Source organism: Lasiosphaeria miniovina (genome assembly GCF_030549165.1).
Source record: "Lasiosphaeria miniovina strain SMH2392-1A chromosome Unknown B0T26scaffold_9, whole genome shotgun sequence".
Lineage (NCBI taxonomy): Eukaryota > Fungi > Ascomycota > Sordariomycetes > Sordariales > Lasiosphaeriaceae > Lasiosphaeria > Lasiosphaeria miniovina.
Genome location: NW_026848228.1, coordinates 292,808 through 310,544, shown reverse-complemented (window position 1 = coordinate 310,544; position 17,737 = coordinate 292,808). Strand labels below are relative to the sequence as shown.

At 54.2% G+C, this 17,737-nt stretch overlaps 4 protein-coding genes across 4 annotated transcripts; 1 reads left to right on the top strand and 3 right to left on the bottom strand.

Annotated features, from left to right (window-relative positions):
* Window positions 1-1,316: 1,316 nt before the first annotated feature.
* Window positions 1,317-4,106, top strand: B0T26DRAFT_681791 (transport protein Avl9-domain-containing protein; the record flags this gene model as incomplete). Its single annotated transcript, XM_060440685.1, has 5 exons — window positions 1,317-1,564; window positions 1,727-2,153; window positions 2,193-2,195; window positions 2,249-2,461; window positions 2,520-4,106. The coding sequence occupies 5 exons, from the start codon at window positions 1,317-1,319 to the stop codon at window positions 4,104-4,106; spliced, it is 2,478 nt and encodes an 825-aa protein (XP_060289329.1).
* A 950-nt stretch (window positions 4,107-5,056) lies between these two features.
* Window positions 5,057-7,156, bottom strand: B0T26DRAFT_757663 (uncharacterized protein; the record flags this gene model as incomplete). Its single annotated transcript, XM_060446278.1, has 4 exons — window positions 5,057-5,106; window positions 5,169-5,583; window positions 5,677-6,893; window positions 7,003-7,156. 4 exons carry the CDS (start codon window positions 7,154-7,156, stop codon window positions 5,057-5,059), a joined length of 1,836 nt encoding a protein of 611 aa, XP_060289328.1.
* A 305-nt stretch (window positions 7,157-7,461) lies between these two features.
* Window positions 7,462-8,987, bottom strand: B0T26DRAFT_734209 (uncharacterized protein). Its single transcript, XM_060443184.1, has one exon. The coding sequence runs from the start codon at window positions 8,577-8,579 to the stop codon at window positions 7,941-7,943; it is 639 nt and encodes a 212-aa protein (XP_060289327.1). The 5' UTR covers window positions 8,580-8,987; the 3' UTR covers window positions 7,462-7,940.
* Window positions 8,988-13,876: 4,889 nt separating this feature from the next.
* Window positions 13,877-14,817, bottom strand: B0T26DRAFT_681788 (ras small monomeric GTPase; the record flags this gene model as incomplete). Its single annotated transcript, XM_060440684.1, has 4 exons — window positions 13,877-14,121; window positions 14,200-14,475; window positions 14,569-14,683; window positions 14,803-14,817. The coding sequence occupies 4 exons, from the start codon at window positions 14,815-14,817 to the stop codon at window positions 13,877-13,879; spliced, it is 651 nt and encodes a 216-aa protein (XP_060289326.1).
* Window positions 14,818-17,737: the final 2,920 nt, after the last annotated feature.

Genomic DNA, 17,737 nt, shown 5'->3' with positions numbered 1-17,737 from the left:
ACAATATACGTTATTAGACAAGTAACCACGAAACAAACCGTCACCGGGCGCCAGCTCCGTTTTATTATTATTTCGAGTCCGGGCCCTACCTGGGAGTCTTCTCAGTTCCATTCCTGTTTGACGGGCGGCCGCCGGTGGTAGGGCAAGTAGACCAAGGATCCGCTCGATCCAGGTCCGTGGGGAGCTGGAGGGCTTCAAGACGTGGCCAACCTTGAGTTCCGTCCCCCATTTGGGACCTGCCTTGCCGCCGTTCAATTGTAATTGTAACTAGAATTGGAATTGATTCACCGACCTACCTACTCCGTACTGCCGTGCGACGCGGGACAAAGCAGAGCTCCCACTTGCACTTGCACCTAGCAAGTAGCAAGCACCGCAATATCGCCCACGTCACTCTACCTACCGACACTAAGCTAGATCTCGCTAGCACACCGTCACCTCGTTCTGCTGCACTGCATCATCCCTACATACCTTAGCTACCTACCTACATTGCCCTCTGCGCGCCTACTTAATGTCCAGTGCCCGCCCGTCTACCGCCGAGATCCGATCCCGCTGACCGCCTTTGTCGAGGTCTGGTTCATCTCGAGGACTGTTTAACCTAGAGGGTTGACCCGAGAATCTCCCTGTCCAACGAAGCCCAGAGGGAATTGTGCTGCGTGCAGTGCCTCGGCCCTCGTCCCCAAGCAATAGCAGCGTGTGGACTCGTCGCGGCCGTGATTGTGCTTCTCTCTTTGGCCAATTGCGCCTCCCGACAGCCGCCCTACACAACTGTGCCGCCAGGGTTTATTTTCTTCTTCTTCGCCCTGCCCCCCCCCAGCTCAGGGACCGCCCGTCTACCCCCCTCCGGCCGGCGCGAGGCGAATATAAATTCCGAGAAATTTCGGGACGTTGAGAAGAGTCGAGTTCGGGGAAAACGAGACAGGGAAGGGGGTCGAGAGAAAGAAAGAGAGAAAGAGAAACAAAAGAAACGGGCAGGCAGGCAGGCAGCCTTGATTGTCTTTTTTTTGGGAACAACCCCACCACCCCTCGACTCGACCTTGGGATCCCCCCCTTTTCACTGCACAACAGCAAAGCAAAAAGTATTGGCCACCGCGGCTTCGACGCAACGCAATCCCCCCGTGCTAGACAGAGAGTAATAATATCCATGGCAGCATCCGTATAATAGACAGGCTCGGAAAAAAGAAAGAAAAAGAAGCTTCATGGTTACGAGGGCAAGCTCCGCCGACGCCTCTGCCCCTCCTCCCAAGCAAGGCATAGCTTTCGTCCCGCCCCACGCCCCGCGTCTTTGCGCCCCGTTACTCTTTTGATATCCCGAAGCCATGTCTGATCCTGACACCCTAACGAACGGCGCGACGCCGCCGCCGCCGCCGAGCGAGAGGAACACCGCCGCTGTCGAGAACGGCGCCAAATCCGGCGGCTTCATCCCACTAGTCTCGGTCGTCGACTTCCACCATGCTCGCGGGCCCGAGGTGGAGAAGTGGTTTGGCGTAGACGAGGGCTCTGACCCGGCCGCCGAGTACGACTGGGCCTTGTTGCCGTTCATGGCGCTGAGTGATGGTGCCCATGCGTAAGTACTCTCTTTTGCGAAATCCCGAATGGTCTAGGGTTGCGGCGGATGCTATAAAGGAGAGCAGGAAGGCGGGAGGATGGCGAGTCCGAGGGAGAAAACCATATCTTGGAGCGTGCTCGTTGACACTGTGCTGTGCTGACCGCGGCTGTCTGGTTCCAGGGCGACAGAAGACTTCTCTTACTTCACCCTCCTGCGTCCTGCGACGAGCGATGCGCCCGCGACATCGCTCTTCGGGATATCGTGCACGAGACAGATGGACGCTTCGCAGCTGCTCGTGAGGCCCGCCGAGGTAACCCGGTCGACTGTCCAAAAGGCCGTGGTCATCATTGCCGACAGCCCGCAGTACTTTGGCGTGCTTAGGGAGCGCCTAAGTGTTGTGACCAGGGCCTGGTTTGCCCAGCGCGAGTTCACCGACACGGAGATCCTGCGGCGCTTCCAAGAGAGTCTGGCAGACGAGAAAGAGCGCGGCTTGCTGAACGACGACGAAGACAGAGACCGGTACCTGGGCATGAGCCTCAGGGAGCTCGTGCGCGAGTTCAAATGGCAGACGCTCGTCCTGCTCAAATCCTGCTTGTTACAACCCAAGGTGAGTTTTATTCTCTGTCTTGTCTGCGTGCTGCTCTAGCAGGTACGTCTCGCCTCTTTCTTGGGTTGATGCTGACTTGGGGGCCAAATATGTAGATGCTTTTCTTTGGCTCGCGGTGCGAGCGCCTGTGCATGATGCAGTTTTCTCTAATATCTTTAATACCCGGTCTCCTTCGGAACCTCCAAGACTCTGCCGGCCCAGAACTAAGCAATTACGAAAAGAAACTCGCCAAGCCGACAAGCTTGAGAACCAGCGATCGGAATTCCCTGCTGTCTTACATGGGCTTGCCACTGCAGATATTCGGAAAGGTAGGTACATATTAGTCTTCGTAGCCCATGACTCTGTGGCTAACTTTCTGGCCTGTAGGGAAGTTTGTTTGGTCCATATACACCGCTTCAGCAATTAGATGTACTGGCAGACTTTGGCACCAAGTCGTATATCGTAGGCAGCACGAACTCGCTTCTGCTGCAGCAAAAGGACCGGTACAGCGATATCCTAATTAACCTCGACGAAGACTCCATCAACATCACATCGACATCACTCAAGGCTGCCCTGCAGCTGTCTGTCTCGGACCGTCGTTGGATAGACTTTATCACGCAAAACGTCAACGAGACCTGGGATGAGGCAAACCCTGGCCGGACAAAGACCATGGGCTACGTCGGCAGCGAAGAGTTTATCCGCCTTCAGTTTGAGGAGTATCTCCTCTCGCTCATCTCGTCGGTGAAGTACCATAACTTCATGCTCAAGCACGCCAATAATCCCAAGATGCTGCTGCCACACATTGAAGGTGACCCGTCTCTCGATTTCTCTCCAGAGTTTGTCGAGGCGTGGTCGCGGACTGAGAACTACCGCATCTGGGACAGCCACACAGACTCTCACCTCTTCGATATTGTAGACCCAAAACACCCTTGCGCCGGCGGTCTAACCATTGACGATGTCCAGCGCCGTATCGCCCAGCAGGTCCAAGACCTGCACCTCGACGAGCGCTTCGCCCAGGGCCGCGAAGTTCTTGGGCGCAATCTGGCTGCAGGCCGCGAAAAGGCCAGCACAATGTTTAACAAGCTCTATGCCGACATGGAAGCGCTCCGCGAGGCACAGAGGAAGCGCGCCGAAGAGGCTAGGCTGCAAGCCGACTCAGGTGGGCAGGCCGACAAGAACGGAGGAGTAGCCGCTGCCGTCGACCTTGCCAAAGCCCAACAGACGATGCAGGCCGTCGGGGTAAAAGCCGGCGCATTTGTGAATAGCTGGGCCGCCTGGGCCGGGGAGAAGCGCAAGGCGGCCGGCTGGGGCCGGTCTTCGGGCAACAGTGACAACCACGTTGCATCCGGGGCCGGGGCCGCAGCCGCCGCCGGAAGTGGGGGAGGCGGAAGCGGGGGGAGCTGGGCGTCTGGATGGGTCAAGGGAAGCAAGAACCGTGCATCACAGGCATCCCAGGCGAGCGGATCTGACGCGCTCTTGGAAAAGGACGTGGCGGCGGGTAGCAATCGTCTCCCGCACATATCAACATCCTCCACCGTAACGAGGCGATCGGACGACACGGGTAGGTCCGAAGAGCGGGCGCTGAACCGAGGCTCCATCAGCGGCGAATCCATCCTCGACGACGTATCCGAGAGCGGCTTGTCATCGTACCCTGCGTCGCCGCAAACAAGGCGACCGCCCTCGGGAGGCGCCAGCGCTCCTGCCATTGACAGCATATTATCTGCGAGAGGGGACAAGAGGGGGTCGCAAAACGGAACAGCACCTCCGGTCACCGTATTTTCCTCCCCACCAGGAGCGAAGAGCAGCAGTAACAGCGATAATGCCGTAGCATCGAGCCGGGCCCCACACGAGAGGGGCGCGAAAGGCGCGGAGGCGGAGGCGGAGGCGGACGAGACGGAGATGGAGCCGTTACCACCGACTCCATCACCTGCAGCAGCGGCTGCGGCCGAGGCGGCCGAGGTGCAGACCATGTGAAAGAGCACTTGAGGCCAAAGGGAAGAGAGAGAGAGAGAGGCTATCCATATGTACAAGTACAGGTAAAAGTAAAGTACGGGGTATGCTCGTCTGCGCCGTGTAATCAGGCTGTCGCAAGCAATGCAGGCTAGGTCAAGCATGGCCACAATACATGAGTATAAAGTAGCTACCTACCTTACCTTTGGCAGTAGTAAGACAGAGGGGAAGGCGGAGGCGCACCACCAAAGACTAAACTCAAACTCGAGGCTCGGTGTACGTATGATGCGCCCTAAGTACAGAGGGAGGTTTAACTTTGAGTACAAGTCGCGTCCGGAAAACGTATGGGGTCTTATCTCGGTTCTCTCTGGAACTGAGGTACTTCTGCACAATAAAAGAAATAAACAGCAGGGTACAGTTGACAACATGTATATATAGGAAAGGTAGTGTGCAGAATCAAGCAAGTACGGTTCAGTCAATCTCTGTAAACCAACACGCCAGCTTTATCTGCACCACCTTCCTACCGCATGCTTCATATAAAGGAAAGGGGCAACATAGAAGCTAGCTTGGGCCAGGTAAACAATCAACAACCGACAAAAAACCTGCACCACCTTCCTACCGCATGCTTCATATAAAGGAAAGGGGCAACATAGAAGCTAGCTTGGGCCAGGTAAACAATCAACAACCGACAAAAAACCAACTGCACATCAGCATACCAAATCGCAACAATAAGGCCGCTGTCCAAAATTAAACCATGCTATGACTAATCTTGGCAGATATACCTATACAGATATTCTGCTGAAGCAGCAGGTACACCATACTAGCCAAGCTCGCTGCCATCATCTCCCCCCATTGCCTCAACCGCTGCGGGAGCCTCTTCACCACAAGCACGATATGAATCCCGAACATGCGCCTTCGCGCGTCTTAGCCATAGGCGACGGCAGACACAGTCGATAGGCTTCAAAAGTCTTCGCTTAAGGGCCGTCTCTGCCACGAGATATGCCTCTCTGCCAATGCTTGCGACCTGGCTCTTCGTCAGTGTCCTGTCCCTTGCATCATATCGGGCTACCTTGGCGGCCACTATACATGTCACGTCCTCGTCAATCAATAATTTCCTCTTTTTCCCTCTTGAGATATTGTCCCGGTCCTGAGCCGAGACAACATTATGGTCGCCGGAGTCGGATTCGGCGATTTTCCCGTCTTCAAGGGCTGTATAAGCTTTAGGGGTCATCTTGTCTTCAGGGGCCCTCTCGGTGTTGAGGGCAGTCTCAGTGTTGGGGGTAGTCTCGGTGTCAGGGGTTGTCTCTCCAAGGGCTGCCTTTTCTACTTGGGCTGTCTCGTCTTTGATGCCTGTCTCGTAGCCCTCGGCTAAGCCTGTCTCGTAGCCCTCGGAAAAGCCTGGTTGGAAGCCCTCGGGCGGATGAGCGGGTAGACGTTTTGAAAACCATGCGCCAGGCTTGATGGGGTCAGGCTTGATGGGGCCATCCCTGATGGGGAATTCCTCGTCCGATGTGTCGCCATTTTCTAGGCAGTCTTCTAAACATATACTTGACACCGAATCACTTAGTTCGTCTTCGTCTTTCACTGAACTTACATCACCCTCACAAGATGCGTCTGGGTCCATGGTGCACAGCTTTCCTTCCTCGTCAGTATAGTAGAGAGGAAATTTTCGGGGGAAATAGATCCGATGTTTATCCACGTCCTCCTCCGAGACAATCTTAGGCGCTTGAATCAGGGTTGACCGGTCGTACTTCTCTTCGGCCAAGAAGTCGAGCGGGTACACGTTTCCAAATGAGATACAAGGCTCGTCATAGTCGTGAATGAATTCGGGGAACCGAATTGCCATCATTGTGGTCTTTCCAAACTCGGGGCTGGATTGGTCGAGGAAGCGCCGCCGAGCTTCGCGCTGGATGGCGTCTAGAATGACAGGAACCGTCCCAAGGCCAACGCAGTGGTTCTTCCACCTCGTAAGCATAGAACGGGTATTATGCTTATCGGCTGCGGGCCTGGGATTCGTGTTGAACCATCCTCTGTCAGGGTTGTCAGGGGATACGGTGCCATAACGCAGGAAGGCAAATTGATGGGCGCCTGAGAAATACATCTTGGGCGCGGATTTCATGAATTCCAATGCCTCCCTTTTGTTTTCCAGGCCCAGCCATGTAGCCATATCAGCGTGGTCTTCTTCTTCCTGGTTACTAACAGGTATGACATAAGCCACATTACTGGTCCCAGTGGCACTATCGCAGCTCGAGGGGGAGCAGAAACTCTCTGTGACGTAGGTGGTATGGTTCTGGACGAGGATTTTGAACCTGAGTTTTTTCAGCTGTTTGTCGGAACCAGATTTCGGAAATCGCCGTCTCAAACCGCCAAACAAGAAGCTGGATACCCTTCTGTGGTCCCAGACGCAAGCGCCTGTTTGGATCAGGCTGGGGCACAGGTCAAAGGCGCGAGCTGCGAAAGCAGCCATAGCTTTTTGGCCAGCCACGGGTTCGGCGCCGAATCTGACCACCTCCTTCAGGAATATCTTGCCCTGAATCACCTCGGCGAGAACGAAGAGCGGACGGGGCGCTTTGAAGTCTATAAGGTGGCAGTCCATGGCGACGTTGAAGAGCTGAACCATGGTGTCCGAGTCCGTCACAAAATCCGCCTCGGCTATTTCGTCTGCTACAAACTTCTGGGATATCAGGCGGTGAAACGAGTCCGGTTCCATTCCCTCCAGCAACTGCTGCTCGCTCCTTTCGGGCTCAGCCATGTCGAATTCGTTGCCTTGGTGGCCAAAAAACTTGCTGGGCTGGATGTGAGGCGGGTGTGCTAAAAAGAAACGAGATGCTAAAGTCAGCCGTCATATACTCGACACGGCCTAGGCGAGAGCCGAAGACTGTTGAATGGTAATTAATATTCATGGGTGGAACCGACGCACAGTAGCCAGTTGTACCGTCGCCAAACGTCGTGAACTCGTCGACTTCTTCAATGTGCCCCCGCTTCGGCGGGCTATGGCGCCTCTTCACAAAGGCACTCAATGGGTAGTAGCGCATCCCGGAGTACTTCCAGGGGGGCGGTTCAGCGGGCGCCATGTTCCATCAACCCCGGGGCTGCTTGCTTGGGAGAAACGGAGGTTGCCGACAATCTCAAAACTGCTCAAGGGACGGAGGTGGCCCCAGGATGTGCCCGAGGGTGAGCTGAGAATAAGCAGATGGGATATCCCAAAACAAGATATGCGTAGGTATGTTGGTCAGAGAATTGAAGTCGGGAGAGGCGCAGATGAAGTGCTCCAAACCCAGGGTAACCGAAGGTACCTAAGGTAGCCCGGTGAAGGAACTCGGGTGGAGAGAGCGGGAGCCGAACCTTGAACCCAAAGTTAGGATGACCGGTGTCTAAACGGGAAAGAACGAGAACTCGAAAGGTCACCAAGGTACTCAAAACCTTTCAAGTCAGTAATGACAACAGCTGTACCACCTTAGTACTTACTAGTACCTTCCATTTCGAGTTCTATTACACAGCTTGCACCTGCAGGGCCAGGATACCTAAGGTAACCGGCCGGATCTTCACCGTCTTGATGTGGAAGGAGCTTGTGGCTCTTATTCTTTGTATAGTTGCCAACCACCTCACCTAGGAAGCGGCGACCCGTGATCCGCCAAGACCCCGGAGCAACTTTGTAGTATGAGTTCTTGTAGCACAAGCCATAGACGAGTGTCTAATCCAAACAGCACCTCTGCTGTCCCTCATCCAAGCCCATACCCCCAAGACCTACCCAATATTTTCAGGTCCGCCTTCTTCCAAGAAAAGCACGCCCAGCTGCGCATCTCCAGCCACAACCTTGATGTTATCCTGAGGGACAAAGAAGACTCTATCAACTCCCTACCTAGGAGCCTCAGCACCCTCAACAGCCGGTCGCCGGATGCCCTCGTAGTGGCCCACGCCGCCGCGCAGCGAAGCCCCGTCGTTGAACACCCATATCCTCAACACGGTGGGGTCCGGATCGGCCGTCTCGACGTCGGGGGTGTTCATCATGACGGGCACGCCGTCGTCGGTCACGTAACCGAGCTGGCACCTCGTGCCGGCTGGCAGGTTGGCCCGTCCCCACTCCTCGAACACGGCCGACAGCTGGTCCGCCGTCAGGTCGTTGACGTTGGACAGGCCGACCACCTCGTTGTACTCGGTCACGGGCCCCGAGAAGAAGATATCGCGCAGCTCCTCGACCGTCGGCAGCGGTAGACTACTACCGCTGCGCGGCGCCGCCTGGTGCTCCATGCTGATAATGGCGGCGTGCAGCGCGCACTCGAGGTCGTCCCCAGGCGTAGCGAGCCGCACAAACCGCCCGCCAGGGAAGGCGTCCCAGAAGCGCTGACGCGCGTGCACGTAGGCCCGGCTGCGTGGGAGCTGCGCGCGCGCCGCGTCGAGGAGGATGTCGGCGGCCTGCTCGATCGCCTCTGGCTTCTTCTCGTAGGCGGCGTCGTCGGCGGCGGGAGAACCTTGGCTCCACTGAGCTTCATCCATGGTGTCTTGTTTCACAGGTGTTCAACCCCGGTGTGGCTTATGGGAAGCGGCAGGGCTGGCTATCAAGTCTATGTGCTTGCGTTGATGTTTTGGATGCGGCGTTTTGGGTGGGTTTGGACTCTATTGTGATGTAATTGAATATAATCGCGAAATTGCTGCTTGCTGTGTTTGGACGGGGAAAGGGTGCGAACGGGGGAGGCGCTGGCTCTTGAATAAGCTATTATTCTCCCAACAGCGCAAACCCGCAATGGCCTGTTCCATGTTTTAGGTGCGACCGCAATGGTGACCTTGGGGCCGGTGCTGACGAGGCCCGTCGAACCGACGCATCCACTCCGCTGGTGTTTTTCGGCTTCTTTTCACCGACTTGAGTTGTATTGATATTGAGTTGAATTGAGTTGATTGGAGAACGGTTAGGTGATGTGTTGAGTGCCAAGGAACGTAATTGTGGTATTACGTGTTATGTATTGTTTCACTTTGCTCCAATGGGATAAACAGAACGTCAATATAGTATTGCACATCATCCTGTTGTATTTTGCTTAACAGTACTCCGTAATACGGATAATCATCCCTAAAACGTTATGGAAATAGGAACCGTTACGGAGCGACAGCCATCTGCAGCCACCACCTTCGGTACCTACGAGTAGGCATCCGTGAACTGATCCGTGAACTGTAATGACTACTTCGACTGCCAATGAGAGAGAAAGTGAGGTGAGAGATACGCGAAGAAAATTACCGATACTCTGTGAAAGGAAGGGCAAGGGAAAGGGAAGTTGCGCTTTGAACGAGTTTCCTGAGAACGTGGAAGTGAACTATTTGGAATCCACCGGACCATCTCTCTTTTTGTCCTGGCAACCTAGGTACAGGTAATCATTTCTCATCAAGCACCACCAACTGTCTTCTCGAATGCATGGAAGGTTCAGACAAGAACATTAGGCAGGCTGTCCTCTTCGAGAGGAAAAGGTAAGAATAGTACAAGGCTTAGGGTTTCTAGAACTAACTAGTATATGGCAATGTCGAGAATTGGGGCCTTCTCATCAAAGTCAATGATCTTCTTCCCGTTCTCGAACGTTCACTCGACCTCTGTGACCACTGCGGCTGAGATACAGCCTACGGTTTGCGCAATACTGCCGAGGTCAGCCACATCCGATCGCGGCAGCGTGAGGTTCACGTAAGACGAAGGCGCCGGATCTATCAAGAGTGTCCGAGCCTGAGTCCTCCTCATTGAAGTAGCCGTAGTAACGAGACATTGTGTCGCTGAGTGAACCAGAGGGGAAGAAAAGAGGCATGTGGTGAAGCTTTACCTCCAAACTTCAACAAAACACCAGCGTGGTTCTGGGCTCAGGCGAACTTTCATGCTTCTCAGCCGGCGCAGCCCAGAGCCTCGCTTGAGACTCCGAACGCTCCTTATCTACCCTCAGTATTCTTGACTAACCGCTTGTCGTGCAAACTGAAGGCGAATGGCCAAGTAACATGCACAACGTGATCAGGTGCATCGAGAGCCTCGCGAGGCTGCAACGGCATTGTGAGGGATAACCCCGACTAAACTGCCTGGCGCTACCCATGGAACCTTTGTCGGGGCAAATCTCTGCAAAAATTGGTTGCGGTCACGGCGCTTTTAGTCCCATCTTTGTTCGATACGAAATGACAACTTGATGAACAAATAGCTGGGGCAAACGGGCCTATCGCGTCTAGTTGCTGGTACCGTGTTTCTCCTATGCGGTATACATGCCGCGATATCCAGCTACTTTCGGAAAGTCGCTCACAATATAGGTAGAGAAGCCCGGCGTATGTGGCGCTAGGCAACTGACATTGGACAAGGTTGAGATAACAGGTAGACAGACTTTGGTGTCCAGTCAAGTCTTTCCCCACGCCAATATCCCCCCCCCTCCACAAAAAAAAAATACATCTGCCTCGTTCGAATCTCGCAATCCCAAAACGCGATTCGCAAACCTACGAGGCCATACGACCCAATGCCCAGTTCCGAGTGTGGGGTGCTCTACGGATAATGGGGGGTCACCGTCGAGCGTCGAGCGAGCGGCACACACGGCTATGACCCAGCTGGGGCCGTCTCGTGGCGATACGAACTAAAATATGCCATTACGAATGCAGCGAGACCTTGGACTCTTCCACCTGAAGCCCGGTCAAGGCTATGGCTCGTTCATTTATGGTTTTGCACATGTTGGGTGTTGACGCCAGTGAGGTCGGTTGCTGGGCGACGGTTCAGGGGTTGAAGCAGCCGGGTTTACCTTGAATTAAAGATCGGCATATACATGCAAGCAGCGCACGCTGACACAGGCAAGCTACAAACAACCCAGCGGTGTACCTCGTACTTTGAAGAGAACACGCCAGATTTTCGGGAAGGGGATCGAGCGAGAGAGCGGGGACGGTTTTGACTATGTACCCCGAGTTCCAGGCTGTCTTATCATGTACAGTACCTTCGGTAGGTATCCCACAGGAAAGACCGCGGGGCTGGCCAGAGCCGCCAAGCCAAGGTTCGACAACACACTCGTCGGGCTCTCTCTAGCCTTGGCCTGCCTTTAACATCGGGGCACAGCAAATAGGAACCGTCCCGCGTCTTCCTTTATTGTCTGCAAATGGGCCAGCGAATACCTGTGCAGGGGTGAATGTGGCCAGTGTTTTTTTTTGTTTTGTTTTTAAACTGCAGCCAGGACTTGGGTGCATGCCTTTTACCGGAAAATCCGCCTTCCTATTGATTGATTGTTAGGGCAAGGCTTTCCCGGCTTCCGGGATGTGTCGCACATGTCCACTCCGTACTGCTAGACGAGGTCCAGCTACTATCAGCAAACTTCACTCGCATAGAGAGTGAGAGCGAGACGGATCCTCGCTTCCTCGCCAGAAACCCAATGTATGAGACTCGTAGCAGCAGTCTGAAAAGAAAGACGTCTGCCTAAGTAGGCGAGAACCTTGTCTCAAGACAACTAACTGTGTGGAACAGCGGGTGTTGGCAAAGCCAAGATGGGGACCAAATAACTGCCTTGCCGCTTATTCAGAGGCTGCGGCTACGGCACGAGACAGTCGTCGTTGTCGGTCCCGTGTCGGGCCTCGTCATCTGTCTGATATACTAGGTATCTTGAGTCGAACCTCGCGCGGATTTATAACGACAAGCCACACACACGACCTCGCCACCGGGGTGCGCAACCAAGAAGGTGTTGGCATCAGAAATATACGGTAGAGCAACTCTACACGAGACAGATGATTATCGGTTTCCAGGGCTGCATGCTGCTGCACAAACCATTTTCGTCTGTTTTGGAAAAAGTTTGGGGGCCGGCCGCAAATTCCATCTATCCTGCCCATCCATCCCAACCAACCTCGCCGGGCTGATGATCCGCTCCCTCTCCGCCTACGTATCTATTTATCTATCTGTCCCAAACATTGACACATGCGCCGCTCTTGGCTGACACACGGCCTCTACCGCCGCCGCCGCCGCCGCAAAAGATAGAAAACGAATAAGGAACACAAGAAGTACAATAACTGGAACTGAGGCCTTCCTTCCTTCCTTCGCCCGTTCTTCTGGGAGCCGGGCGAAGCGTCGCACATGACTGACTCCATCACCAACACCAATGCCAACCACCTGGCCGTCTGTATGCTTGCAACGAAGAGCCAGTTGGCTACACAAAAAGAGGTACACGAGGGTGCATTACATGTGTCTGCAGCATGCATGCTGGGAGAGAGGGAGAGAGGGAGAGAGGGAGAGAGGGAGAGAGGGAGAGAGGGAGAGAGGGAGAGAGACAGATAAATAAACGACCGAAAGGAAGAGGAAAATTCACAAACCGTGCAACCACACAACAAACCAACGGCCCTCCCGGCTGTGTGTGAGGGAGAGTGTGTGGTCCCGTGTTGCACCGTTGTGACGTGATTGATTGATCGACTGATTTCCCCTTTTGAGGCTGAGACTGCAGTGCGACTGGCAGAGTTTGTGGTTCTTCTTTTTTGGGACTGTGGTACAGGTACGGTTCAGTTCAGTCCACATGTGTTTGCTGCTCTTGGCCGCACACACGAATATCCAAATCAAAGCCCTCCTCACCTCGCTGCAGAGGCCGTGCATAGCTTGTTTGTTTATGACAGAGCGTACCTTAGGGGGCGTTCAAGAGCTCCGGATCTGTCAATAGTAGGAATGAGGCTGCTCAGCGGAAAGGGAACCTCTTCGTCACATATCAAAGCCACCCCCTTTCTTTTTGCCAAGCCTAGGTACAGAAGTTTAAACCCAAGTCGATCCCAGACGGCAACCACCCAACGGACGGACACGCAGCGAGCGCATTTCATCTGGTCTAGCTTAATTCATGGGACACTTCGTAGTACTCACTTCATCCCTTTCAATCCCTGTTAACTTCCACCCGCCAGGCTCTAAATTCTAGGAGTAAAAAGAGACTAACGAACCGGGTAAAGAAGCATCGCACACACTTTTCATTTTCCAACAAAGGGACCTCTCTTTCCGCCTCGGCTCACATAGAGAGATTCACAAAATGACTTGGAAACGAAATAGAGTGAAGACCATTGCTATGCCCATCAACTCTCCATCACTACCTCGCTAGCTCTACCACCGTACCAAGCGATCCGACTACCTTACTTTAGCTGTGCCGTGAGGACATGAGATGAGTTTGACATGATTCAGAGACAAACGAGACTACCTTGACAAAAAAACTTGATGACTGATTGGGGGAAAAAGGGAATTACAATTCTGACAGCGAACCAATGAATATAGAGAAAAAAAGTGTCAACCCCAAACGAGACAAAAGAACCGCAATGAGTGGGTATGTGTATCGAGACAGAAAAAAAAAAGCGCGTGTCGCGGTGGACAGGATGCGAGACCGACTCAACGCCTTGCCCCCTGGTCTTCTTCTGCCGATAGGGCAGAAGAATAAAAGCTTCCCCGGAATGGCACGGTACCGTGGCCATACCAGGTAAGCAGCAGCGGCAGAAGGAAAGACGACCTCGGCAGCGTCATCGTTGCGTGCTCGGTCCCCTGCTGCTGCCCTGCCAGGTGCCAACCACCGTAGCCAGGTCCATCCAAAGTGTCCAAGTAAAATCGGCTTCAACTCCAAAGAAGATGGATATATGTCTCTTCGCCTCGCTCGCGTCGACTTATATGCGCAACTTCCCCACGTTCATCGTCAATATTCGTCACGCCCCACAACCCGCACGCTCTTCGTTGTTTGCCTTTTTGCTTGTCTCTCCTTCCGTGCTACTTTAGTTGTCGGTTGTAGTGCGATCATCCGCACCGTCGGGCGGCCTCCTTTTCGGGAGCTAGCCGGCTCTCGCCACCTTCAAAGTTTCGTTCACATCAGGACGCACTTGCTGCAGCAGCCGGCTCGCTCGTCTTCGTTATCGTCGAGCTCCAGCTTGCCGGAGGGCCCATCCCGGTTAGAGAGACCGCTTCCTGTGTTCGAGTATCCCTGTACTTGGCGGTTGTAAGATCTGATCGCCCGCACCGTATTGTAGAAGGCATCCTCCACGTAGAGCGCGTCCTTGGCTGACGTCTCTAGGAACTTGCACCCGAACGACTTGGCGAGGGCCAATCCCTCTGAACAAGGCAATTCATGTAAGCAACAAGCTAATCACACGACGCGAGCCTTCCTGCTCAGGACCGGAGTAGGCCTACCGTTATAAGACACCTCCCGCTCTTCGTTCAAGTCGCACTTGTTCCCTACAACCACCATAGGGAACGAGTCCTTGTCCTTCACGCGGAGAATTTGTTGCTGGAAAGTAGTAATCTCCTCGAAGCTCTCCCGCGACGTGATGGAGTAAACGAGCAGAAAGCCCTCGCCTGTCCGCATGTACTGCTCTCGCATCGCCGAGTACTCTTCCTGCCCTGCCGTGTCGAGCACGTCAAGGAGTGCTACCTCGTCATCGATGATGCATTGCTTTCGGTACGAGTCTGTGAGAGAATCCCTACGATTAGCTAATGGTTGCGCGGCTCGTCATGGCCAAGGCTACAAAGAGGTATTGAATTTGTAAAGGCGTTATATACCCTCAATTGTCGGATCGTACTCGTCGATGAAGTGGGATTGGATCAATCGGATCGTAAGGCACGATTTACCGACTCCACCGCCGCCGACCACGACCAGCTTGTACTCTCTCGTAAACTGTAAGAGATCAGATTAGCAAGCAAGAACCACGCGACAGATAAAACACCATCATTGGGAGGGAGAGGCGCTCCGTCTGTGTCGCCTTCTGGACAATGACAATCGAGAGCTGCACAAACCTTGTTGGAGGACATGGTTGTGAAATTAGGAGCGACAACAAAGGCAGTCAAGCTCGAACTGCAATCTTCAGATGAGAAGACCTCAAGCTAGCGAGTGTTATAAAGTCGCTTGCTAAAGAGGTGAGGGAAAGGTGAACCAGGAGAGGTAGGTAAGGAGCGAGTGGCCGCAGAAGTGACCTGGTGCGCGGGTCGACGACGGTCGTCAGGGGGGTCCAAACAAGAAAACGGACGGCGCGGGCTGAACGACGGGAGACGACGGTCGCAAGTCGCTTTGCTTAGGGATCGGCAATCGATTTTCTCTGGCTCGGGACAGAAAGCACGTAGAAAACTAACTTAGTAGCAATAGCAAGCAAGGTAAGGTAGCTGGGTCGCCGGGGCTGTGCGGGTTGAATGAGCAGTAGTGCCGACTAGGAGAAGGTGCGCCGACGAGGGAAAAAAAGACGGCGTATCAGACGACCTGAGGGCCCGACAATCAATCGGCTGCCTGGGGAGAGAGGGGCGTTGACAGAGAAAAGCCGCGAACAGGGCAGATTGAGCTGGTGTGGGTTCTTTTGCGGCGGGTGGTTTTTACTTTAGAGACACAGGCCGTGCCAGAAGGTAAGGTAGAGTAGTCTGGAGGTGCAGAGGAAACACCGCAGACGTGCATGCAGTGGTGGAAGGCACAGAGCAAAGGGGGTCCGTGTTCCTCCCTAGAGAGGGGGGGGGGGGGAACCACGGTGGCCACCACCCCTTTTCTGATTGGCAAATGGCAGTGCGAAAGAGTTAACGTTAGTGCGGTACGAAGATACCAACCCCCTGTCTCTTTCTTGGATACCCCCCCACCCCATTCAGGCCGCCTCGTCCAGTCTAGAACGCTTGTTAAGGGAAGGCGCCCGCCCGAAATGGGTGTCGTAGTTCACTGGAGGTAATACCGTGCTAGATCACACTGTGACGCCTTGAAGTCATGGAACCTATGGATGGAATCCTCTTTCGGCCTTGAGATGGCAACTCCATCATGTTTTCCACCAACACTTCACAGTATTTCTAATGGCGATCTCGGCCTGATTTTTTTTTTTTGCTGTCGGCTACCGACTTTGCCTCCTTACGGCGTCAATCCTTTCCGCGCAAGCCCTGGGAAACATGTCGTAATCCCGTCGCTGGCCGCCAGGAGTCCGGTAAACTAGCGTGCGGCGTCTCCTCAGACTACTGCTCAAGTTCAAAGTTACGTACCTTGCCTTGCCTACTCGGTAGATACCTAGGTATGTACATACTCAGACATATTGATCCCGAGCGCATGTCTTTGATTGCCTTGGCCAGTACGGAGTAGTACTGGCTCCAAACGGGTCCAGGGACTCAGGTCCAGAATCTCTAGACAAAGGAAGAGAACAGAACTAGTGACGCGTTACACTATGTGGGCATCCGCTTCCTCGCTTGGTCGAGCCTAGACGGCCGTCAGGGTGTGTGCATTCCGGGACCAAGCTGCAAGACCCAGTGCACCCACTCGTTGCGCGCGCCGATGGGCGCCCGGATACGGTAGGATGCCGTAGTGGTCGAGTCCCGAGCCTAGCTGTAGTAGCACCCCACAGGTAGGGTACGCGATGTGTGGGTGTGGTGTTTTGCAGATTACTTCATCAAGCCATCGAGTCCTTGGTCGTCTTGCTTATGGAATACTTGGAATATTGATCAGCAAGCAGAGGAGGAAGTGCCTAGGCAACTGAGCTGAGTGGTTGACAACCAACCTGGCAGGATGGATAGGGCTGAGAAGAGCATGTCCTTATGCGGAATCCACAATAGGTAAGATGCAAAGCCCCCTCCACCCTCTCCAGTCAGCAACGATCCTCCTGTCGTGGAGAATACTACGTAGGCAATTATCTCCAATCGTAGGCTTGCCCATACTGCATATATTGGAAAAGACGTGTCGAACCAAAGAATGTTTTTGCCCGGGGGAAGACCACGTCTCGTCCACGGGTTTTATATTCGGCACGGCTGAATACATGCCTTGGTATCCGTGCTTTGTCCTTGGTGTGTCAATGGACAACGGAGGACTGTGAGGGCCTGAGGCGGAAACATGGCGCACTGTGTGATGATGTCTTTCTGCGCCGCAGGGAACCGTGAGAAGTCCCGCAGGCTCCGGGCTGGCAGTAACTGGACAGTATCCGCACAGTCTCGTCAAACCGCCTAGTGAAATGCGGAGCAGCCGGAGACAGCGTGAACACGAGACTACAGGGAAGTTCGCTATTTGAACCGATTACACTAGGCACACATCAGGTTCGTCACCCTCTTATTCTCCGATTTTGTCGTGTTTTGCTTATGTGTAGTGTTCATGGAATGACCAGTCTCTTCCCAGCTCCGCGGGTCTTGAATCTGGCGCACAGACAACCTGAGAAGCGGCGGCGGCGCTACGCACGCACTGAGACTGAGATGGACGGGTTAGGTTATTCGTGTTTCGGGCAAACCGGCTGCTGGCCTTTTTGCCAAAATACAAAAAAGTAGACAAGCACGCACAGTACGGAATATTCAATAGCCCGTCATCAGCCGGACCTTAGCTCTCTTGCTCGCCGATCGAAGGATGAACCGCATCAAGCGCCGGCCACGAGAGCGTTTACGATGGTCGTGTCGACATGTCGTCTCGGACCGTTGCTTCTCTCGGCGCCTAACCCCCAAGCTCCATCATAAGCCCCGTCCGTGATTCGCCGCCATCTTAGATTCGATCGTGCAACACGATGCAACACAAGGCACCGCACCGCACTAGCTGCGAATTGGAGAGAGTCGCGCGGTCATCACCGGCCGCCTGAACAGGCAGGAAAGGCACGGGGGAAGAAAATGGAAAGGCAGTGTAGATCAACGCATCGACCCTAACCACCCAAAAGCCGCCGCCCCCTTTCGTTCCTTGTTCGTCGCATCTTTGGCCGGAGGATCTGCCCACCATAGGTACATACCCCTTTCACATCACACC

What these genes read in the sequence shown, in the direction of transcription:
- B0T26DRAFT_734209 (XM_060443184.1), bottom strand. Translation starts at nt 8,579, where the DNA reads ATGGATGAAGCTCAGTGGAGCCAAGGTTCTCCCGCCGCCGACGACGCC.